The following is a 21,196-nucleotide window of genomic DNA, read 5'->3' as shown; positions in this document are numbered from 1 at the left end:
ATGGCTTAGTGGCTTTGTGTTTTTGTGTATTTGTATGTTACTTTTATGTTTAAAAAAATGTACGAAGGGACTATATTCACGTTATGAAATCTGGCCCTCTTTGGAAAAGGTTTGGACACCCTGCCTTAAATCCTCCGAGCTAAATGTCTCCACTTTTATAAAAGAACATGCGAGCAGATTGGATTTAAGAAGAAGAATAGTTCAATCTGTGGAACCATCTCTTAGTTTGATTTATTCTTATTAAGTCAGGTCTCTCCAGGCGTGTGTTGTATGAAAACAAAGGCTTTTGTACGCCTCGGGGCAAAACAAATCCATTAAAACAGATCTTTAGAATAATCAGGTTGTGAATAAAGAGCCAGACGTCCTAATGGTTCCATGAGTCTCAGATCACCACAAAGGTTTCCTGTGTGACTGGTTTCTGTTTGTGTGCAGGAGGAAGGAGACTCGAGCTTCTACTGCGAGCTGTGTGACAAACAGTATGAGAGACACCAGCAGTACGACAACCACATCAACTCCTACGACCACCACCACAGGCAGGTGAGTCACACCTGAACCACCACTTCATCCTGTTAGTCAGAGAGGGAAGAGTGCACACATCCTTTACTCAAGTAGAAGTGCACACATCCTTTACTCAAGTAGAAGTACACACATCCTGTACTCAAGTAGAAGTACACACATCCTTTACTCAAGTAGAAGTGCACACATCCTTTACTCAAGTAGAAGTACACACATCCTTTACTCAAGTAGAAGTACACACATCCTTTACTCAAGTAGAAGTACACACATCCTGTACTCAAGTAGAGGTACACACATCCTTTACTCAAGTAGAAGTACACACATCCTTTACTCAAGTAGAAGTACACACATCCTTTACTCAAGTAGAAGTACACACATCCTTTACTCAAGTAGAAGTACACACATCCTGTACTCAAGTAGAAGTACACACATCCTTTACTCAAGTAGAAGTACACACATCCTTTACTCAAGTAGAAGTACACACATCCTTTACTCAAGTAGAAGTACAGATACTCGTGTTTAAAAATACTCTGGTAAAAGTAGAAGTACTGACTAAACTTCTTTCCTCAAGTCAAAGTAAAGAGGGCTTTGAAATGTACTTCAGTAAAAAGTACCCATAACTAGCAGCTGTTTTAAAGAGTACCTGACCTCCCTTTATATTAATAGAACAATAATGTCATTGTTAGCTAATGAATGTTTCCATGCTGAACAACGGCAACATGACAACGTTTTCATTGGTCCCTCTTCTTTAGAGAAGACCAGGAAATGATGGATACACGGATCGTGTTCAAATCAATAGGCACGCAATGACTCTAAATAATAATGATCACGCCACCAAACACACATTCAAACTAAAGGAACCAGCCTGTTTGGGAAATGAGAGAAGTAGAAAGTTCAGGTATTTGTGTTCAACATGTGAGAAGTAGAAAGTACAGGTATTTGGGTTCAACATGTGAGAAGTAGAAAGTACAGGTATTTGGGTTCAACATGTAAGAAGTAGAAAGTACAGGTATTTGGGTTCAACATGTAAGAAGTAGAAAGTACAGGTATTTGGGTTCAACATGTAAGAAGTAGAAAGTACAGGTATTTGTGTTCAAAATGTAAGAAGTCAAAGAAAAATGTACTTAAGTACAGTAACGAAGTATTTGTACTCCACTACTTCCCACCTTTGAGGTATATTTACTCTAGTTAACTGAAGTACACTTTTGACCATAACCCTACACAACCACATCAACTCCTACGACCACCACCTCAGGCAGGTGAGTCACACCTGAACCACCACGCACTACTCTGATTTATCCAGTTAGACAGCCACAGGTGGAGAGTAAACAAGTGGGTACTCAAGAAATGTACTAAAGTACACTTTGAGTCTATTTTATTTGTATTTACTTGCACTATATTAACTATTTCATCTGTTTTAGTGTGTTGAGGAGCCTGTGACCTCAGATTTTCATTGATATATCTACAGCTTACACAGGACAATAAAAGCCTTGAAATCTTGAAAAAACCCTAACCCTAAAAAAACACTTCTACAACGAACACCTGAACCGGCACCCACAACTCTGACATATCCTGTTAGACAGCCAGAGGTGGAGAGTAACAGGTACATTTACTCAAGAAGTACACCTTTGGTTACCAAGGTACCAACAACTCTGATTTATCCTATAGAGTTGTGTAGTTAGGACATATTTTTGCTGTAGTTCCTTTATAGCCCAACATTAGCCACCTTTAGCTTAGCGGTGGTGACGTGAAGTCATGTGACCGTGCTGTAGTTCCTTTATAGCCCAACATTAGCCTCCTTTAGCTTAGCGGTGGTGACGTGAAGTCATGTGACCGTGCTGTAGTTCCTTTATAGCCCAACATTAGCCGCCTTTAGCTTAGCGGTGGTGACATGAAGTCATGTGACCGTGCTGTAGTTCCTTTATAGCCCAACATTAGCCGCCTTTAGCTTAGCGGTGGTGACATGAAGTCATGTGACCGTGCTGTAGTTCCTTTATAGCCCAACATTAGCCATCGTTAGCTTAGCGGTGGTGACGTGAAGTCATGTGATCGTGCTGTAGTTCCTTTATAGCCCAACATTAGCCACCTTTAGCTTAGCGGTGGTGACGTGAAGTCATGTGACCGTGCTGTAGTTCCTTTATAGCCCAACATTAGCCACCTTTAGCTTAGCGGTGGTGACGTGAAGTCATGTGACCGTGCTGTAGTTCCTTTATAGCCCAACTTCAGGAACTTAAACTACATTTTGATCCCTTGTACTTTAATTTAAGTAAGATTTTTAAAGCAACTCTAACAGAGTATTACTAATTGAACAGAGGTTACAGATCTGAATACTTCCTCCTCCTCCTCTTCCTCCTCTTCCTCCCAGATGAAGGTCATGGATGTATTTCCGTCCCTCCACCAGCACTCTGCTCTGGTTTCTGTTACACACTCTGCGGTCGCCAGAATCACAGAAACACCCAAACAACATCAGCTCTCATGACTGCAAACTTCTACAAATTGATTTTATGTCAGGAGAAGTTTTCAGATTCCGTGTGTCTTACACTCTCTGAGGATATCAGTCGTGTTGATCAATGGGTTTAGGAAATAGAGACGATCCTTATAACTGCAGAATTTACCTGAGAATTTACTAGCTTTCTCATCATCATCATCCAGTGACGCTTGTTTGTATATTAATAGTTACACTGTAGTAAAACTGGTATGTTGGCAAAGCTTCAATGGTGCAACTCGGACAAAATGTAAACAAATATAAGCTTAAAATTAGTCATGTCGGAAATGACAATAAAAACGTTCCACGCCGTACAATGCTATAAAAAAGACTCCTGCAAAATACAAAATACAGACAGAAAAAGAGACATGATTTAAAAATGAAATAATCTAAATATCTGCTGTGTTCTATTTAAAGTGTATCTATAAATCAATCACTCATCTCTTCAGGATTATGTTGTTTCACTCTTATCAATAAAACATATATTCATACCAGATATCTTTGGCATCCTTCCAGGTAGAAATCAATACTGCATGTTCAGTGATTATATAAGGACACAGATTATCAATAATTGGGGTGTGTGGGAGAGAAACTAAGGGATTGTAGCTTCTACAGACCATTGACATGCACTAAAACCAATGGATCACACACGTTCATGTGACATTTAACCATCTGGAGCTCTTTTTTCCTATTGTCCTGACACCACATGAATGCAGCCAGGGACATGCACAGACATTTGGAGGGGCTATTGCTCTAAACTCCCCCCCCCCCCCGGAAAAAAAACATATTCTAATTTTTAATGTTAAAGGTTCATAAAATAGAAACACAACACTGTCATTGCAAGTGACTCTCAGTTGACTTCTATGTCCAACTGCTAAATTCGTTATTCAGGCACATTTTTAGTTTTGCGGTCCATCTCTCATTAAAATATCTAATGTTAGAAACTATTAAAGAAAACATGGGGACAGTTCTGTTTTAATGTAGTTTGACCTTTGTAACTGCTGTGCAGACGTAACAGGCCCCACTATGCAGGGCGCGATAACAGATCATATTCCTGCAAAACAGGAGAAATTATGAACAACCAAATTCTTAGCAGCTCCGTCTCCACATCAGTCCGTTTACGGCAGGCGCAAATCACAACAAACCCCTTTGCCCCCTGCTGTCCATTGTTAAACAGGTTTCTAAAATGATATTAAATATAAACTAGGGCTGTCAAGTTAACGCGTTAATAACGCGTTAACGCAAAAAAAAATTAACGCCACTAATTATTTTAACGCGATTAACGCATGTGTATTTTTTGTCCTCGGCCCCCGTAGTTTCAGAGCGCATCGAGTGTAAAATACCATCGACAAGCTGATGCTGACAGCCCCGCTCCTGCTGCCCGCTTGTGGCAGACCACACTTCCACGCTCACCGGCAGGCCCGGACTGGCCATCGGGAGGACCGGGAGGGTGTGTGTATGTGTGGCGCGAGCGAAGCACACCTTACGTGTTGTTGTTAGCATCTGGTGCTAGCTAGCTGAGCTAACGGATATAAGGAGCTGTTTCAATGAAAACAGAGGAGCGACATTTCGCCGACAACTGCGCCGAGCACTTGACTTGATGCAGGTAGCCAGACAGCACACTCAGCACGGATAGTGCCGCAACACAGCTCATACACACAGGCATATATGCCTTGAGCTGCACATAGCTCCAACGATCCTCCACATTCTCACACACACACACACACACACACACACACACACACACACACACACACACACACACACACACACACACACACACACACACACACACACACACACACACACACACACACAGGATGTATTATTGTATGAGAGAGGTTCCAGGTTGAATCGAATATTTGTAATGTTCAGGTTGTTGTGTTTAATATTCATGAGAATATTTGTCATTGTTCAAATGATAATAAACAAACATATAAAGCATATTTGTCCACTCATATGTTGATGAGAGTATTAAAAACTTGAAAAATATCCCTCTAAGGTACATTTAGAACAGATAAAAAATGTGCGATTAATTTGCGATTAATCGCGATTAACTATTTTAATCGACTGACAGCCCTAATATAAACATAACATTGTGATCACACACTTTGTGTGGGTCACACAGACATACTGATAAAATAGGGCCTCTAACTAATTACCTTAAAGTGGACCTATCATGCTATATTATAATAATATAGTGTAGGAGCATACCTATATAAGGCATATTTATACTTTATTTTTTCAAAATACCAAACAGATCATGCATTTTAGCCATGCCTCATTTTGCTCAATTTGACAATTTATAGCTCTGTTTTTGCAAGGGCTGATTCTGTGAGAACAGCACCACCTACAGGCCTGGCATATGTACTACAGCGTCTCCAGCGCTTTCGAACGGCAATGGCCGTGGCTGTCTCCTCCTGATTGGTGGAGTTGGCCCAATAGCCGTAGCGCCACCGTCCTGACGTCAGGACAGTGTTCAAATCTGGATCAGTTTTTATCAGATCCGTTGCAGCCCCTTTTTTAGAGATTTGGGTATGGAGGAAAATAGAGAGGGTTGTGTTTTCTGACACTTGGTGAGTTCCCTGGAACACCGGGGACACATATTCATGTAGAAAAGACGTACACAAGTGCATTTTGCATGATAGGTCCCCTTTAAGAAAAATGACTGATTAATGAAACCAGTTCAATACGCATTATTCTTATTCTTATCATTCTTTATGAGCGCAGTAACGCTAAGGTATCTAATTGCTTATTTATTTAGTATTCCATAACTTAATAACAGAGATGGTCAAACTAAAGTAGAGACATGGCAGAAATATCTTATCATGTTGATTTGGCCAAAATAGAAAACAAAAAACCCTCTCGCTCTCTCCAGAGGGGCAGGTCAGACACAAATGGCAAACGGACTGTTGCCCGGGCAAAACGATCCCGTACCTGTGCACGTCCCTGAATGCAGCACATTTTCCCCTATCTATCAGTCTTAACGAGGAGGGAAACTTAATTGGTTCATTTGCTTTTTGCATCTGCTCCAATGGGTCATTTCACCAAGTTTCTTTACTTTTCTTTCTGTTTTCTGCGCTGATTGACAAACTCGCTGTAATCATTATTCAGATTTCTAACTGCAGGCATGCTCAGTGTTATTTTCATGAATCTAAATCATCATGAAGTGCCCGATTCCCACCCCCACACCGAGCCACGAATAGAAGCAGAAACACTTTTAATGATCTGTTCATATCGATGGATATACATACTTCTCATTAGACGCCTTTAACGCCTGAGCCTTATATCTGTCTTTATGTGCACACTTCATGCAACACAGAGACTCATTAGAGCACTTATTTATCACATGAACCTGTGATACATCATCTAAATCTCAATGAACAGCAATAATGTATTTCTGGAGGTGAAATTAAAACAACATAACATGGAGATACATATAGTGACATATAAAAGTATAGGAGCAGACGGCCTCTTTAAAGCGGAGTCATGTGGGATAAACTGGCACTTTCTCTCCGTGACAGACAACCTTCATTTCCTAAAGGAGACGAGACCGTGACTGACCGTGTGTGTGTGTGTGTGTGTGTGTGTGTGTGTGTGTGTGTGTGTGTGTGTGTGTTGCAGTCTCCAACAAAATGCCCTAAACGCTCCGCATCCTCAAGTAAACCTCATAACTCGACACACCACTAACTGAGAGGACTCTTTAAAGTACAGACACTACATACTGATATACACCTGAACATCAGCAGGAGAGGACTCTTTAAAGTAGAGACACTACATACTGATATACACCTGAACATCAGCAGGAGAGGACTCTTTAAAGTAGAGACACTACATACTGATATACACCTGAACATCAGCAGGAGAGGACTCTTTAAAGTAGAGACACTACATACTGATATACACCTGAACATCAGCAGGAGAGGACTCTTTAAAGTAGAGACACTACATACTGATATACACCTGAACATCAGCAGGAGAGGACTCTTTAAAGTAGAGACTCATTCCCCCGTTCATCTCTCACTCTGTATTCACACCGTCCAATAAATGCTGAAGCTACTGAGATTTATAAAAATTAAATAATAAACTGCATGTGTCTTCCTGTCTCTCGCTGTTCGTATGTCTGCTGTCATCTGTCTGTCTGTCTGTCTGCGATATGAACCCACCGGTATATTGTTAATATTATTATCTGTGACACACACACACACACACACACACACAGACACACACACACACACACACACACACACACACACACACACACTCTCACACACACACACACACACACACACCACACACACACACACACACACACACACACACACACACACACACACACACACACACACACACACACACACAGTATCAGTATCTCCAGCTTGCAGACAGAGCGCAGTAAGTGAATTAAGCCGGACCGGACTAAAGCTGACACTTAGTTGTCAGCTGACTTAGTAGGCACGATAAACACAAACACACACAGACTGATCTGACACACGCACACACACACACACACACACACACACACACACACACACACACACACACACACACACACACACACACACACACACACACACACACACACACACACACACACTGATCTGACACACACAGCAGATGAAGGATTGCAGACAGACGCAGAAACTAAATGCTGAGAGATCAACACACAGCATCTTATTCTTGTTATTTATTTACTCACTGCTGTTCACAATCAGAATTGCTTTTTTTATCCCGCAACGGGGAAATGTCCATTATGGCAACAGCAGAAGTATGGTGCAGATAAAGAAAATACATATTCAAATTAAAAAATAACTAAGTATGCACACAGTATTAATATTACAAAACTAAATAAGTAAAAAACAAATAGCAGATAAGTACACCATGGTAGAAACAAAGCAGCAGTATATATATATATATATATATATATATATATATTTATTGTGACCATATCAAATTAAAGAGGCAGCTGGTTCTGTTTACGTATTGTAAATACATTGAAAGAAAGTAAAGGGTTTACTGCACGCAGTGTTAGTGCACATCAGGGGTATTACGTATATGTGTGTTTGCTGTTATTACTGGTGATATTAAATATTATTACATGGCTTAGTTGAATACTCGATTCTGATTGGTCAATTCAGAACACGTGACACGTTGTTAATCCAGTAGTACAGACCGCTGTCAAGCACTTATTGACCGTTGCTAAGGACGCTCACATCTGCAGAAAGAAGTCCGGTCGATTGATCTATAGTTTGGCAAACTGTTTGCTTGTCTTTAGTTTTCCGTTGTCTCCCGTCTGAGAGCAACATGGAGGATTTTAATATTCATTTTAATATATTTGGAGAGCACAGTCATTTGGATGAATGGTTAGTGGCTGATGAGTCCCCGGCGAAGAAAATAAAAAGACAAGAGGGCCAAGGAAACAGCGGAGAAGTAACGGGGCAGAAACCCTCCTTTTTACGCAGCGGTCCAGACACAGACATCAGACGGCGACACATATTCAGTGTGCAGTTCCTTTGGCATCAGGGCAGGGGTATCTAGATCCTTCCCAAGGTCTGACATCATGAAGTGTGCTACTTTTAAAGCAAGCAGCGATGTTTTCAAATCTGCAATCAAAAAGCTCCTCAAAAACGCTATTGAAGCACTTCCTGCCGTTGCTACGTAGTTCAAACGGTAACAACGGACTATTTCTCTTAGCGGATGCATGTCATTTTAAATCAATAATAGGCTACTATTTTTTAAATCAATAAAAACATTTCAATTAATATTGGGAGTCATGACGTAACTTTGTTGAGAATGTGGCCGTGTGATAAGCGGGGTAATGTGCAGCGAGGCGGTCGTTATGGGCGAAAGAACTTCATTATGAAAGGTCTGTTATAACTGGTGATATTAATAGTTGTTTGTGTTTCCTTGCAGCGTCTGAAGGAGCTGAAGCAGAGGGAGTTCTTCAGATCTCTGGCCTGCAGGAGGACGAGGAAGAGGAGGGAGGAGAGGAGGGAGGAAAGGAGGGAGGAGAGGAGGGAGGAGGAGGAGAGGAGGCTTCACCAGCATGAGGAGGCGAGGAGCGAGGAGTGGTGAGGAAACATCACAAATAATATTATTATTATCCAGTAACATGCAGATTATTTACATCGTTATGAGATGTCAGAACACTGTGAAGAATGTCTCACCGAAGTCCAAGGGGATGTCCGTCCAAAACACAAAGATGTTCACTTAATTATTTCATACTTAGGAAAGGTCCAAAGTTCCTTAGAGTGCATCATATTTGTCTTTTTCAGATCATATTTCGCTGAAGGGTTAAAATCTAAAAGCTAAACAACACTCCTTTGTTTACTTTCAGAACACTTGCACTATGTTACACTCTGGCTAGCGCTCCAACACATTGTACGTGATAGGCTAAAGGGGCGGGACATCTGTAAGCGGTTGACCAATCACAACAGAGCTGATCAGCTAACCAGTCAGAGCAGACTGGGCTCTGGTTTCAGACAGAGGGTGAAAAGAGGTGCTGCAGCACAGACAGAATGAGAGAAGAGCTTTTTGAACATTAAAGCATGGAGACAAGTCACACACACACACACACACACACACACACACACACACACACACACACACACACACACACACACACACACACACACACACACACACACACACACGCACGTACGCACGTACGCACGCACACACGCACACACCACACACACACACACACACACACACACACACACACACACACACACACACACACACACACACGTACGCACGTACGCACGCACGCACACACACACGCACACACACACACACACACACACACACACACGCACACACACACACGCACGCACGCACGCACGCACGCACACACACACACACACCACACACACACACACACACACACACATAATTTAGTTTCTTGAAAAGTGTGAATATCTAAACGACAGAGCATGAATGCTAAATTAAAACCTGAGGACGCCCACGCAGGAAAACAAATGTATACGCCAGGAAATAGTCCCCGAAGACACGATACAAAAACGACTTTCCAGTAAATCCATGAAAGTTGGGACTTAACGAACTCCGTGATTTATATTTAGAAGTTGTTGGAGTGACATGTTTATCACAGAGCTGCTCCTCAGTAACTAGTTTCCTGGTTACAGCAGCGTTGGCATGGCAACCGATATCGTCTCGCTTAGCGAAAATCTGAGTTTCTGACCAATAGCTGCTTTCCTCTCTTATTTGCTTTAGTTGTCTCCTTGTTTACTCTCTTCTTCATCACTTACCTTTTGTCGTCTCCTTTTCCTTCTTTCTGCTTTCTCCTTTTTACTGTTCCCTTACCTCCTTTTCTCCTTTCCTCTCCTCTTATTCCCCTATGTTATCCCTTCTCCACTTCCCTTGTGTACTTCACTTCTTTCCTTCTCCCTTTTCTCCATCTCCTTGATTCGTCTATTTGTCATCTCTTCCTCCACTGTTTATTCCTTTACTTTTCCTCTGCTCTCGTTTCCTTCCTCTGTCTCCTTGTGTCCTCTCGTCTTTTCGGTTCTTTCCTCTCCTCTTTATTCCTTACCTTTTGTCGTCTCCTTTTCCTTCTTCCTGCTTTCTCTTTCCCCTTTTTACTGTTCCCTTACCTCCTTTCCTCTCCTCTTATTCCCCTATTGTTCTCCCTTGTGTACTTCACTTCTTTCCTCCTCCCTTTTCTCCATCTCCTTGATTCCTCTAGTTGTCATCTCTTCCTCCACTTCCTCTACTTTCGTTTCCTTCCTTTGTCTCCTTGTGCACTCTTGTTGTCTCTATTTTTCGGTTGTTCCCTCTAGTTTCAGCCCTTTACTTTTCTTATCCTTCCCATCCTCCTCATCACTTGCCTCCTTGTTTCCTCCTCTCCTTCTCAGCATCCTTTTCTTTTTATTCATCTACTTTCATCCCTGCTTTTCCATCATTTATTCTTTCTCTCTCCAATTTCCTCTTTTCTTACATCCTTTCCTCATCTTAACACTTATGTCCTTCTCCTTTCCTTGAGTAATGTCCTTGTTTCCTCTCCTCAGCGCTCCAGGTTCTGGTCCCATGTTCAGATCCACCATGGAACCAGGAAACCAGACCGGACCGGACTCCGTGCAGAACTGGAGCGACACGACACTGGGAACCAGTAAGAACCTGTAGTTCCTTTATAACACAACGTTAGCCACCTTTAGCTTAGCGGTGGTGAAGTCATGTGACCGTGCTGTAGTTCCTTTATAGCCCAACATTAGCCACCTTTAGCTTAGCGGTGGTGAAGTGAAGTCATGTGACCGTGCTGTAGTTCCTTTATAGCCCAACATTAGCCACCTTTAGCTTAGCGGTGGTGACGTGAAGTCATGTGACCGTGCTGTAGTTCCTTTATAGCCCAACATTAGCCTCCTTTAGCTTAGCGGTGGTGACGTGAAGTCATGTGACCGTGCTGTAGTTCCTTTATAGCCCAACATTAGCCTCCTTTAGCTTAGCGGTGGTGACGTGAAGTCATGTGACCGTGCTGTAGTTCCTTTATAGCCCAACATTAGCCACCTTTAGCTTAGCGGTGGTGACGTGAAGTCATGTGACCGTGCTGTAGTTCCTTTATAGCCCAACATTAGCCTCCTTTAGCTTAGCGGTGGTGACGTGAAGTCATGTGACCGTGCTGTAGTTCCTTTATAGCCCAACATTAGCCTCCTTTAGCTTAGCGGTGGTGACGTGAAGTCATGTGACCGTGCTGTAGTTCCTTTATAGCCCAACATTAGCCACCTTTAGCTTAGCGGTGGTGACGTGAAGTCATGTGACCGTGCTGTAGTTCCTTTATAGCCCAACATTAGCCACCTTTAGCTTAGCGGTGGTGACGTGAAGTCATGTGACCGTGCTGTAGTTCCTTTATAGCCCAACATTAGCCTCCTTTAGCTTAGTGGTGGTGACGTGAAGTCATGTGACCGTGCTGTAGTTCCTTTATAGCCCAACATTAGCCACCTTTAGCTTAGCGGTGGTGACGTGAAGTCATGTGACCGTGCTGTAGTTCCTTTATAGCCCAACATTAGCTTCTTACTTCAGAAATCATAAAGTGGTGTTAATATGTGGAGATTATCCCGCTGAACTAAACATGTATGTATTATAAACGTTTGATTGACACAGAGATTATTTTCTCACATGGAGAAATCTAATTGGTCCAGGGAGATGCTGCCTTCAGGGACCAACACATTCATTCTGCTGCATTATTGCTGTAAATCTGTATCAACAGCAGACTTTAGTAAATAAAATCCTCTTAAATTCTTTGTATTAAATGTCAAATGCAGACGGGTGAGAGAAAGAAGGAGTGGTATTCTTCACAAAAGCAGAACATTGATATACACTTGATGAAGAATAGCTCCGGGGGCTCGGTCACAGTTGAAGAGCATCAGACTAAAAATCAATTGATTTCAATGGAGTTCCACTTTAGTGAACTTTGTCACCAGATTCCCCGCCGCTGACCGAGCGCTCGCCTCACAGCGCTGACATTTAAGTGGATATAGAGCTGCAGAATAAAGGAAGCTATTGCATTAGCACACCACGAAATAATAAAATATATATATACCACTGCAGTGAGACAGGAAGCAGGAGTACATGGTACTAATGCTTTTAATTTAAGGGACGTTTGGCACATTTTTACAGAGCCTTGCGTAGTGGCATTTTCAAACAACATTAAGACATTTGATGCATAAATCAAATCAACCACTTCAAACCCTTTGAAAACATTTATGTTATTGTTATTGTTGTGGGTCCGAGACCTTAGACACTCAAGACATAACAGGATATAACAAAAGTGTATGAAAAGTTTTAAATAGAGCTTGAATTGATTTAATTAGATTAGTCGTCTGATCTGGTCTTAGACGCTCAAACATGTTTTATCTCATTAGTCTTTTGTAATAATTAATACGTAATCCCCAATGATTTCCAAACATCCAATCGTCTGGTAACTTCTACATTTAAAGCAGTGGTTATTAGAGTCAGGAGTGGATCGTACAAACCCTTAAATGTAAGGGTGTTTGCATGTTTCTAGTGAAGCTACAGAGCCTCGTGTAGTCGCACATCTCCTCATTAAGAATAAACTCTTCTCAAGATTTCTTCGTTTTAAACCCAACGCACAAACATTAATGTTGTTGCTATCCTTCTTCAGTTTATTTCTCATATGAAGCTGAATCCTGAGTTGTAATGCAATGAAAGGTCAGAAAGCTGTCCTGGTTGAAGCTGAGATGCAGGTTAGGGTTGTTTCCTAATTACAAATGTCTTTATTATTGGTTTTTGGTTTGTGAAGCACTTTAAAATAGACTTTAAATTGATTTAATTAGATTAGTCGTCTGATCTGGTCTTTGACGCTCAAACATGTTTTATCTCATTAGTCTTTTGTAATAATGAATACGTCATCGCCAATGATTTCCAAACATCCAATTGTCTGGTAACTTCTACATTTAAAGCAGTGCATCTAGTAAGAGGGGGGGCGGCCCTGGAGCAGAATAAAACTGCTCCAGGGCCGCCCCCCCTCTTACTAGATTCAACATTAACATTACATATTTAAATACCAATAAAAGATAATCTTTGTTTTTGTGCAACAAAGGGTGAGAAAGTGTTGTTTTTCTCCTAAAAAGTATTATTTTTATACACTTTTTAATTTCCTTTTTTGTTTAAAAAGTGCTGAATAAATAAAGATTTATTTGCTTTGATTGGGCGACGGGTACTTGGTCTGAGATGCCTAACATTCAGCTGATTAGTCCTTTGAATGAATGAATTTGCGATTCCTAATAAGTGATTTCCATAGAAACAGGTTCAATTGTCTGATAAACTCTCCATTAGTCAACATTATTATGTACACCAAGTTCAAAATAATGAATTATATGTATATTACAAATCTGTTTTTGGTTTGTTCAGCACTTTTCGTTACCATTTGTGTTTGAAAATTCAAATTTAAATAAAGTTTAATTTGATTAGTCGTCTGATTAGTCGTCTTAGATGTCTACGATTTTATAGCTGATAGGTTTAAATGATTTCCCATTTGAATGACTGAAGGAAAACACCAGATTAATGGCGGTGCATTTGTAGAAAGTCTTTGTCTTGTCTTTGAAAACTTCACATATTTTAAGATCCGTTGATTAAGTCAATTAGGCGACATATTCGTACGAGTCTTAGACGACTTAAGGTCTTTTTGCAGTCGAGGAGAGCCCTATTTATTACAATTAGCTGCCGTTTTAATACAAAACGACTTACAATATGTCAGAATAAACTCAGAAGAACAAGAAAAGTACGGTTATATTCTCTTAAAACAAACCAACCATTGAAGTGCATTCATTCAAATGAAACAGATTGTTTTCAGTTTGTGTAGAGATGGGTAGACTTTCATCCGTCCTGATGTCAACGTGGAGCTCGTTCCACCAAACCTATTATGTACCCAGAATTTAAAATAAAGCACTCAGTATTTGGTCTACCCCCCTTCATATCCATGATACATATTCAAACCCTGCCTTAGTGCACGATTCAATCCAACAGCAGCACAGCCTCTAAAATGTCCATGAAGTTGGATAAACAACTTCAATGTGTCATCCGGTGTGGATGTGTTCTGATTGAGGAGGAGATATCAGCTCCCTCCAGTCCAACTCAGTGCATTACAGGCTGCAAGATTTATACTTCTTTTAAATAAAGGAAGCGTGAACATGGCAGCAGATCTCCTGAGGTCTGAAAGAAACAATCAATTGTCAGAGAAACACGTCGACTTTAAACCCAGTGGAAAAGTTAGACATTTTAAAGTCAACCCTCCGAGTGCTTAATGTTTGTTTTTTTCAGTATGTGACGGGTAATAATTTATGTGACGGCTTTCCCTTCGAACACTTTAACAAAAGCTGTTTCTCCTCTTGTGGTCGCACATCTCCTCAAAGAACATTTAGAATAAACTCTTATCAAGCTTTCTTCGTTTTAAACCCAAGAAGAAGAAAGCGGCCCCCCTCTTAGTAGATTCAATATTAACATTAAATATTTAAGATCATTTGTTTTTCCATCTACCAATAAAAGTTAATCCAGCTGTATCTTTGTTTTTATGCAATAAAGGGTGACACAACTTTCATAAAAAGTATTGTTTTACAAGTTTTGTTCCCTTTTGTGTATGAAAAGTACAATATAAATAACATTTGCTTTGCTTTGATGAGGCGACGGATACTTGGTGTTACATGCCTAAGATTTCTTCAGCTGATTAGTCCTTTGTATAAACTAAAACTGCCGCTACGAATCTTACGCAGGTCGATAGTGAATATCCGTTCTTTCATTTATTGCATATTTCCAATAACATACAGAACAAAGGTTTCACTGGAGCCTTTCCTCTCTTACGCACCGTTGAGTTTAAACCCAGTGGAAAAGTTTGACAGCTGCATTTAAAGTCAACTCTAATGGTTTCTTCAGTATGTGAAGGGTAATGATTTATGAGACGGCTTCCCTTCGAGCACTTGGAGTGGAGCCGCATTACTTTTAAAGTCATCTTAAGAGAAATGATTTTCTAGTGATGTATGGAGGGATGAACAGCATGTTGTGCTCCAAAGCAGATTAAATTACATGTTGGAATAAAAACCCTTAATCTTATTTCTTCTGAGCCGCACATTCATCTCTGTGCTTATGCTTCTCCTGGAGTCCGTCCTACGCTCATTAATCACGCTGAGATGTGTTAAGAGCAACAAAAGAGTAATGGTGAGAAGCCAGAAGGCTGCATTAAAGTGTACGGAGCTTACAGCGCGGGAAGTATTCAGTATAAATGCTTTTCCTGTTCCGTTGTTGTCAGCTGATTAAATCCTTTCTGTTTCCTTTTCTCCAGAGCCTCAAAGCTCTCTGGTTCTCCCTCTGGACGCCGGATGTTGGGCGTACGACTCGATGGACGCCAACAGAACCACCACTTCTTCTGAAAGCTGCATCACACAAATGGACTACGATAACATGTCCACCACAGAAAACACTTCCCCCAAAACCAGCCACTTTAACAAGATCCCCTGGGCTCATAACTATTTAAGCAACCCCATCACTCCCAATAACGTCCCAGCTAATGGCTCCACACCACAGAAGATCCAAACCACAGCCGATATCAGCAGCAAAGCAAACATCCAGAGCAGAATAAGACCCGTTTCCTTCTCTCTGCCCAAAAGGAGCTGCTTCCTCCTCCACCAATCAGCCGCCGTCTTCATCCAAGGGTTGTCGGGGAAGCAGGAAGAAGGAGTGACGGTGCAAGAAAGAGTCTCAGATCGGACGCTCAGATCTCCTGTTTCTGCAGACTTGGAGAACCAGAACCTCAATCAGAACCCTGAGCTGAGCGGATTGGACCATAAAACTGATCTTTCTACCAATGATCAGGTTTCTTTATGTAATGGCAGTGAGATCCCAGTAGAGGAACCTGTCGTCAGTGGGAATGAAGCCCAGGTTTTGTTACGTAACGACAACGGGACTGGAGCTCGAGTCGGCAGTGAAAGTGGGATTAAAACTCATCTTTATTTGAACAGTGGGACACCAGGACAGGTTTCTGTTGTGGCCAAAGATCCAGTGAACAAAACCCACGATGATTTGGACAATCAAGACTCTACCAAAGATCAGGTTCTCCCTGATTCGAATCAGCCTCAAACATCAATCCCCGGGGTTTTAAGTGACACTTTAAACCCCAAAGAGTCTAGTTTTCCGCCTCCGAATCGCCCGAAAGAGCCGTTCTGTCGGGTCTTGAGTCGAGACGGTACCCGGGTTTTCCTCTGGCCCTCGGAGATGCTCAGTTTCACAAATACATCGCCATCTATCTCCTTCAGCATCAACCCGTTACTGTACGACTTCAGAGCGCACAACAGGGACGGGGGAGAAGGGAGGAAGAAACGAGGATCGGAGGAAGGCAGGGAGGGAATAAAACCAACTGTGATCAAAAAGCACGAAAGGGAAGTGGTGGCGGGAGGAAGGGAGGTGAAGATAGATGAAAGGGGAGAGGAAGATGAAGGGGGACAGGCGGGAAATCCTCTGGAAGTTGTAGCCCATTGTAGGGAAGCTGGCAGCCGTGATGAAAGCGCTTTAAAACGTGTTTCTGCAGCGCTGGGCCTTCAGAAAACAGGATTCAGAACGGGGAAGAGGAAGAGGAGAGGAGGGGTGAGGAAGAGGGGACGGAGGAAACGAGGGGAAGAGACAGAAAGGAGACGAAAGAGGAGAAGAAGGTTATTAAGCAGCAGTTCTGAGATACTTGAAGGACGAGGAGAGGAAAGGTTGAAAAGAGAGGAAAAAGTGCCGTTAAGTAATCTCTCGTTGGGAGGCAGGGTGAGGGAGGGTGGGAGGATGAAAGGGAGAAACGATGAGAAGAGAGGAAGGCTATTAAGCAATCTTCCCGTGAATCGCTGTGATCGCTGTGAGCAGCTGCAGGTGAAGAGCATCGAGCATCAATCCCAGCAATCAGCCGGCAGAAAGCCTCTCTACAGGGGGGAGGCATGTAACCCAGCGATTAGCCCCGTCCCTGGGTCTGAAATAGAGACTTCCTGCTGTCCTACAATCGGGGAAATGCAGGAAATGACAGGTGAGCAAGCAGGGCAGCGGAGAAATCTGATAAGAGGCGAGAGAAACCCTGCGATTAGAGGCATTTCTGTCCAAGAAGCGACAGGAATTTGTCTTGTTGAACCTCCAGGGGCAACAGCATGTAACCCAGCGATTAGCCCCGTCCCTGGGTCTGAAAAAGAGACGCCACGCTGCCCTGAAATGGGGGAGATGCACGAAACTACATGTGAACAAGCAGGGCAGCGGAGGAATCTGATAAGAGGCGAGCTAAACCCTGTGATTATTGGCGTCTCTGAGCAACAAGCGACGGAAATTTGTCTTTCTGAAGCTCCAGGGGAAACAGCAGGCGATCCAGCGATTAGCCTCGTCCCTTTTCCTGTTTCCTTTAGAAAAGCAACGTGGCATCAAAGACAAACAACACAGCAGACAGAAGCTCAGCGGAGCAATGTGACCCTGCCTGGAAAGACAATTTCAGAGGAAGGGAAGAAGAGGAAGATGATGGAGGAGGAGGAGGAGGAGGAAACAAAGAGGAAGAAGAGGAAGAGAGGAAGGAGGCAAGCGAGGAGGAAGGCATGTTTTTTGAGACAGGAAAGAAGAGAGAGTATTGGGTCGAACACTGACCTACACGAAGGCCCGGAAAAACTGGACATGGACAACTTCCTGTGTCACGAAACAGAGGACACATTTAGCTGTGACACCGCTGACAAACTCACTGACTGCGAAGACGAGGAAATGAGGAAGAGATGCACTGATGGACCTTTCAGAGACTTTCACAGTGACAGTCAGCGTGAAAAACATGACGCTACTCGAGACAATCCTAACGACAAACACAATCAGAGCTTTGAGAAACACGAGGATCCTTCTTTGAGTCCTGTGGACACACTTCACTCAGCTAATGACACACCTGGGGACTTATTAACACGTAACACCAATCATACTCCTGCAGAACACCATCAATGTGACAACAGGCAAACACAAAGTGATAACACATCAGATTTCTGTGAGCAAACTGCAGATCAGAGCTCAGACGCATGTGATTTGAACAACACAAATAACACAACTAAGGATAAAGCCAATCACTCTCAGACTGAAAGCATCCTCTCTGATGCACGGATTGATTATAAAGCCTGCAGAGGTATCGATCAGACATCAAACACACATCATGTCGCTGATTGTAATCACTGTGCTGGGGACTCATTAGCATGTAGCACCAATGCTACTCATGCAACACAAAGTGATAACACATCAGGTTTCTGTGAGCAAACTGCAGCTCAGAGCTCAGACGCCTCGCATAACCAAACAGAGGGGGATAAAAGTGACCCCTTTCAAAATAAGAGCCTCCTGTCTGATGGAATAGGAGTCGATCAGAAGTCGAACAGAAATCACGTCGCTGATTGTAACCACTGTGCTGTTGTTGATGTGAGGAAGAAGAGGAAGCAGGAGGAAGAGGAGGAGGAGGAGAGGAAGAAGGTGAAGGAGGCGTGGGAGAAGCAGTGGGTGAGGAGGAAGGAGAGGGAGAGGAGGAAGGAGTTATTTTACTCTGAAAAGAGGCCTTGTTTCCTCCCTCCTCACTGCATCTTCCTCCCTCCTTCCCTCTCCTCCTCTTCCTCCTTCTCTTTCCGACACACCATCATCCAGCATCACCTTTCCTTGCTTCCTCCCCCCTCACACCTCCACTCTTTCCCTCATCTCCTCCCCTCTTTCTCCCCTCATCTCACTCTTAATCCTCCTCCTCCTCCTCCTCCACCTCCTCCTCTTCATCCCTCGTTTACTCTTCGTCCCCCATGTCTTTCCTGGATCCCCCCGCTCAGTTTCCGTTAATGGAGGCGAGGTTTCATCCCATGCAGAGTCACCTTCCTCCTCTCTTTCCTCCCCCTGTCCTTCCTTTACAGGTGTTGTTCTAGAAATACTCCATTAGAGTAGGGGGTGTCAAACTCAAGACCTCCAGGACTTCATTTGATGTGGCCGAAAGAGAGCTTGCAACCAATATAAGATTCAAAGATTCAATTCAGAGATGGCAAAAGTACACACATCCTTTACTCAAGTAGAATTACACACATCCTTTACTCAAGTATACATTACACACATCCTTTACTCAAGTAGAAAGTACACACATCCTTTACTCAAGTAGAATTACACACATCCTTTACTCAAGTAGAAGTACACACATCCTTTACTCAAGTAGAAGAACACACATCCTTTACTCAAGTAGAATTACACACATCCTTTCCTCAAGTAGAAGTACAGATACTCGTGTTTAAAAATACTCTGGTAAAAGTAGAAGTACTGACTAAACTTCTTTCCTCAAGTCAAAGTAAAGAGGGCTTTGAAATGTACTTCAGTAAAAAGTACCCATAACTAGCAGCTGTTTTAAAGAGTACCTGACCTCCCTTTATATTAATAGAACAATAATGTCATTGTTAGCTAATGAATGTTTCCATGCTGAACAACGGCAACATGACAACGTTTTCATTGGTCCCTCTTCTTTAGAGAAGACCAGGAAATGATGGATACACGGATCGTGTTCAAATCAATAGGCACGCAATGACTCTAAATAATAATGATCACGCCACCAAACACACATTCAAACTAAAGGAACCAGCCTGTTTGGGAAATGTGAGAAGTAGAAAGTCAAAATTCGTCAGAAAAATAAGTAGTGGAGTAAAGTACTGATACCAGAACAATGTACTTAAGTACAGCAACAAAGTATTTGTACTCCACTACTTCCCACATCTGGTGTTCTCATCATATGCTCATGAGCTACAGTGTAGAAATGGCAATGAAATTCTTCTGACCTGAGCTCCTCCAACAATGCAACATATATAATAAAATACAAATAAAAAATAGTGCAAGAAGTCTATATACATGTGAATAGAATATGACATTAAATAATGTAAATTAAGACAAAATTAAATTGCGATGATAACCATTTATATAAATGAATAGATTGCAAGATGACAAACAGATGAATGTTTATCGGGGCACTTTACAGAAGCACGATGCCCATAAACTACATGTCCCACAATGCATCTCATTTTGTGACACTGAAGAGATTTGCAATTATTTGCCCTGGACTTCTGCTTTCAGACGTAGTTAATTATGAAGTTATTACTCTATCTGATAATAATCCAATGCAGAGGCAATGATGTAATATAATACATTATTTTATATATATTTATATAGGCCTATGTATGTTTATATGTTACAACCGGCCCTTTGAGTGCAACCATAATGCTGATATGGTCCGTGATGAAATTGAGTTTGACACCCCTGCTTTAAAGAGACAGTCCCACATTTATAACGGACGTAGTTTCCTGCACGAGTCCTAAAGGGTTAATCCTGTCCTGCCACAATGTCTTATTCTGTGTTCACATTAATCAACATTTACTTGTCAAATAAACTGTTTTTAAGCTTTTGAATGAACTTTTATTAAGTACTAACACCAATCCATGCAGGAAACTAACCCCCTAGATTAGCAACATGTGATTTTATTTACCCAAATGACACTTTTGGGAATTTATGACGATGTTTGGAGCTGCTAACAAGCATCATGCTACTATCCAACCTGGGCTAGCTAGAGAGCTAACAACTAGGTAGCTTGTTAGATGGGTAGCTAATGTTGGCTAGCTTACAACGTATAAACATAGCGACCGTTAGCTTGCTTGTAAAGAAGATAGCTTACGTTCGCTA

The 21,196-nt window shown here is 42.0% G+C and overlaps 1 protein-coding gene across 1 annotated transcript in view; it reads left to right on the top strand.

The window, feature by feature from the left end:
- The window catches only part of LOC117490902, a 21,360-nt gene extending 1,697 nt beyond the window's left edge, over nucleotides 1-19,663 (top strand). The window contains exons 2-5 of the mRNA XM_034140680.1: nucleotides 433-537; nucleotides 8,915-9,072; nucleotides 11,029-11,129; nucleotides 15,813-19,663. Of these exons, the coding sequence (XP_033996571.1) occupies nucleotides 433-537; nucleotides 8,915-9,072; nucleotides 11,029-11,129; nucleotides 15,813-19,327 (3,879 nt within the window). The 3' untranslated portion in view covers nucleotides 19,328-19,663. The remainder of the gene's footprint in view (nucleotides 1-432; nucleotides 538-8,914; nucleotides 9,073-11,028; nucleotides 11,130-15,812) is intronic.
- The last annotated feature ends 1,533 nt before the right edge of the window (nucleotides 19,664-21,196 follow it).

The sequence above is a fragment of the Trematomus bernacchii genome, unplaced genomic scaffold (genome assembly GCF_902827165.1).
Source record: "Trematomus bernacchii unplaced genomic scaffold, fTreBer1.1, whole genome shotgun sequence".
NCBI lineage: Eukaryota > Metazoa > Chordata > Actinopteri > Perciformes > Nototheniidae > Trematomus > Trematomus bernacchii.
This window is presented reverse-complemented; position numbering and strand designations above follow the sequence as displayed.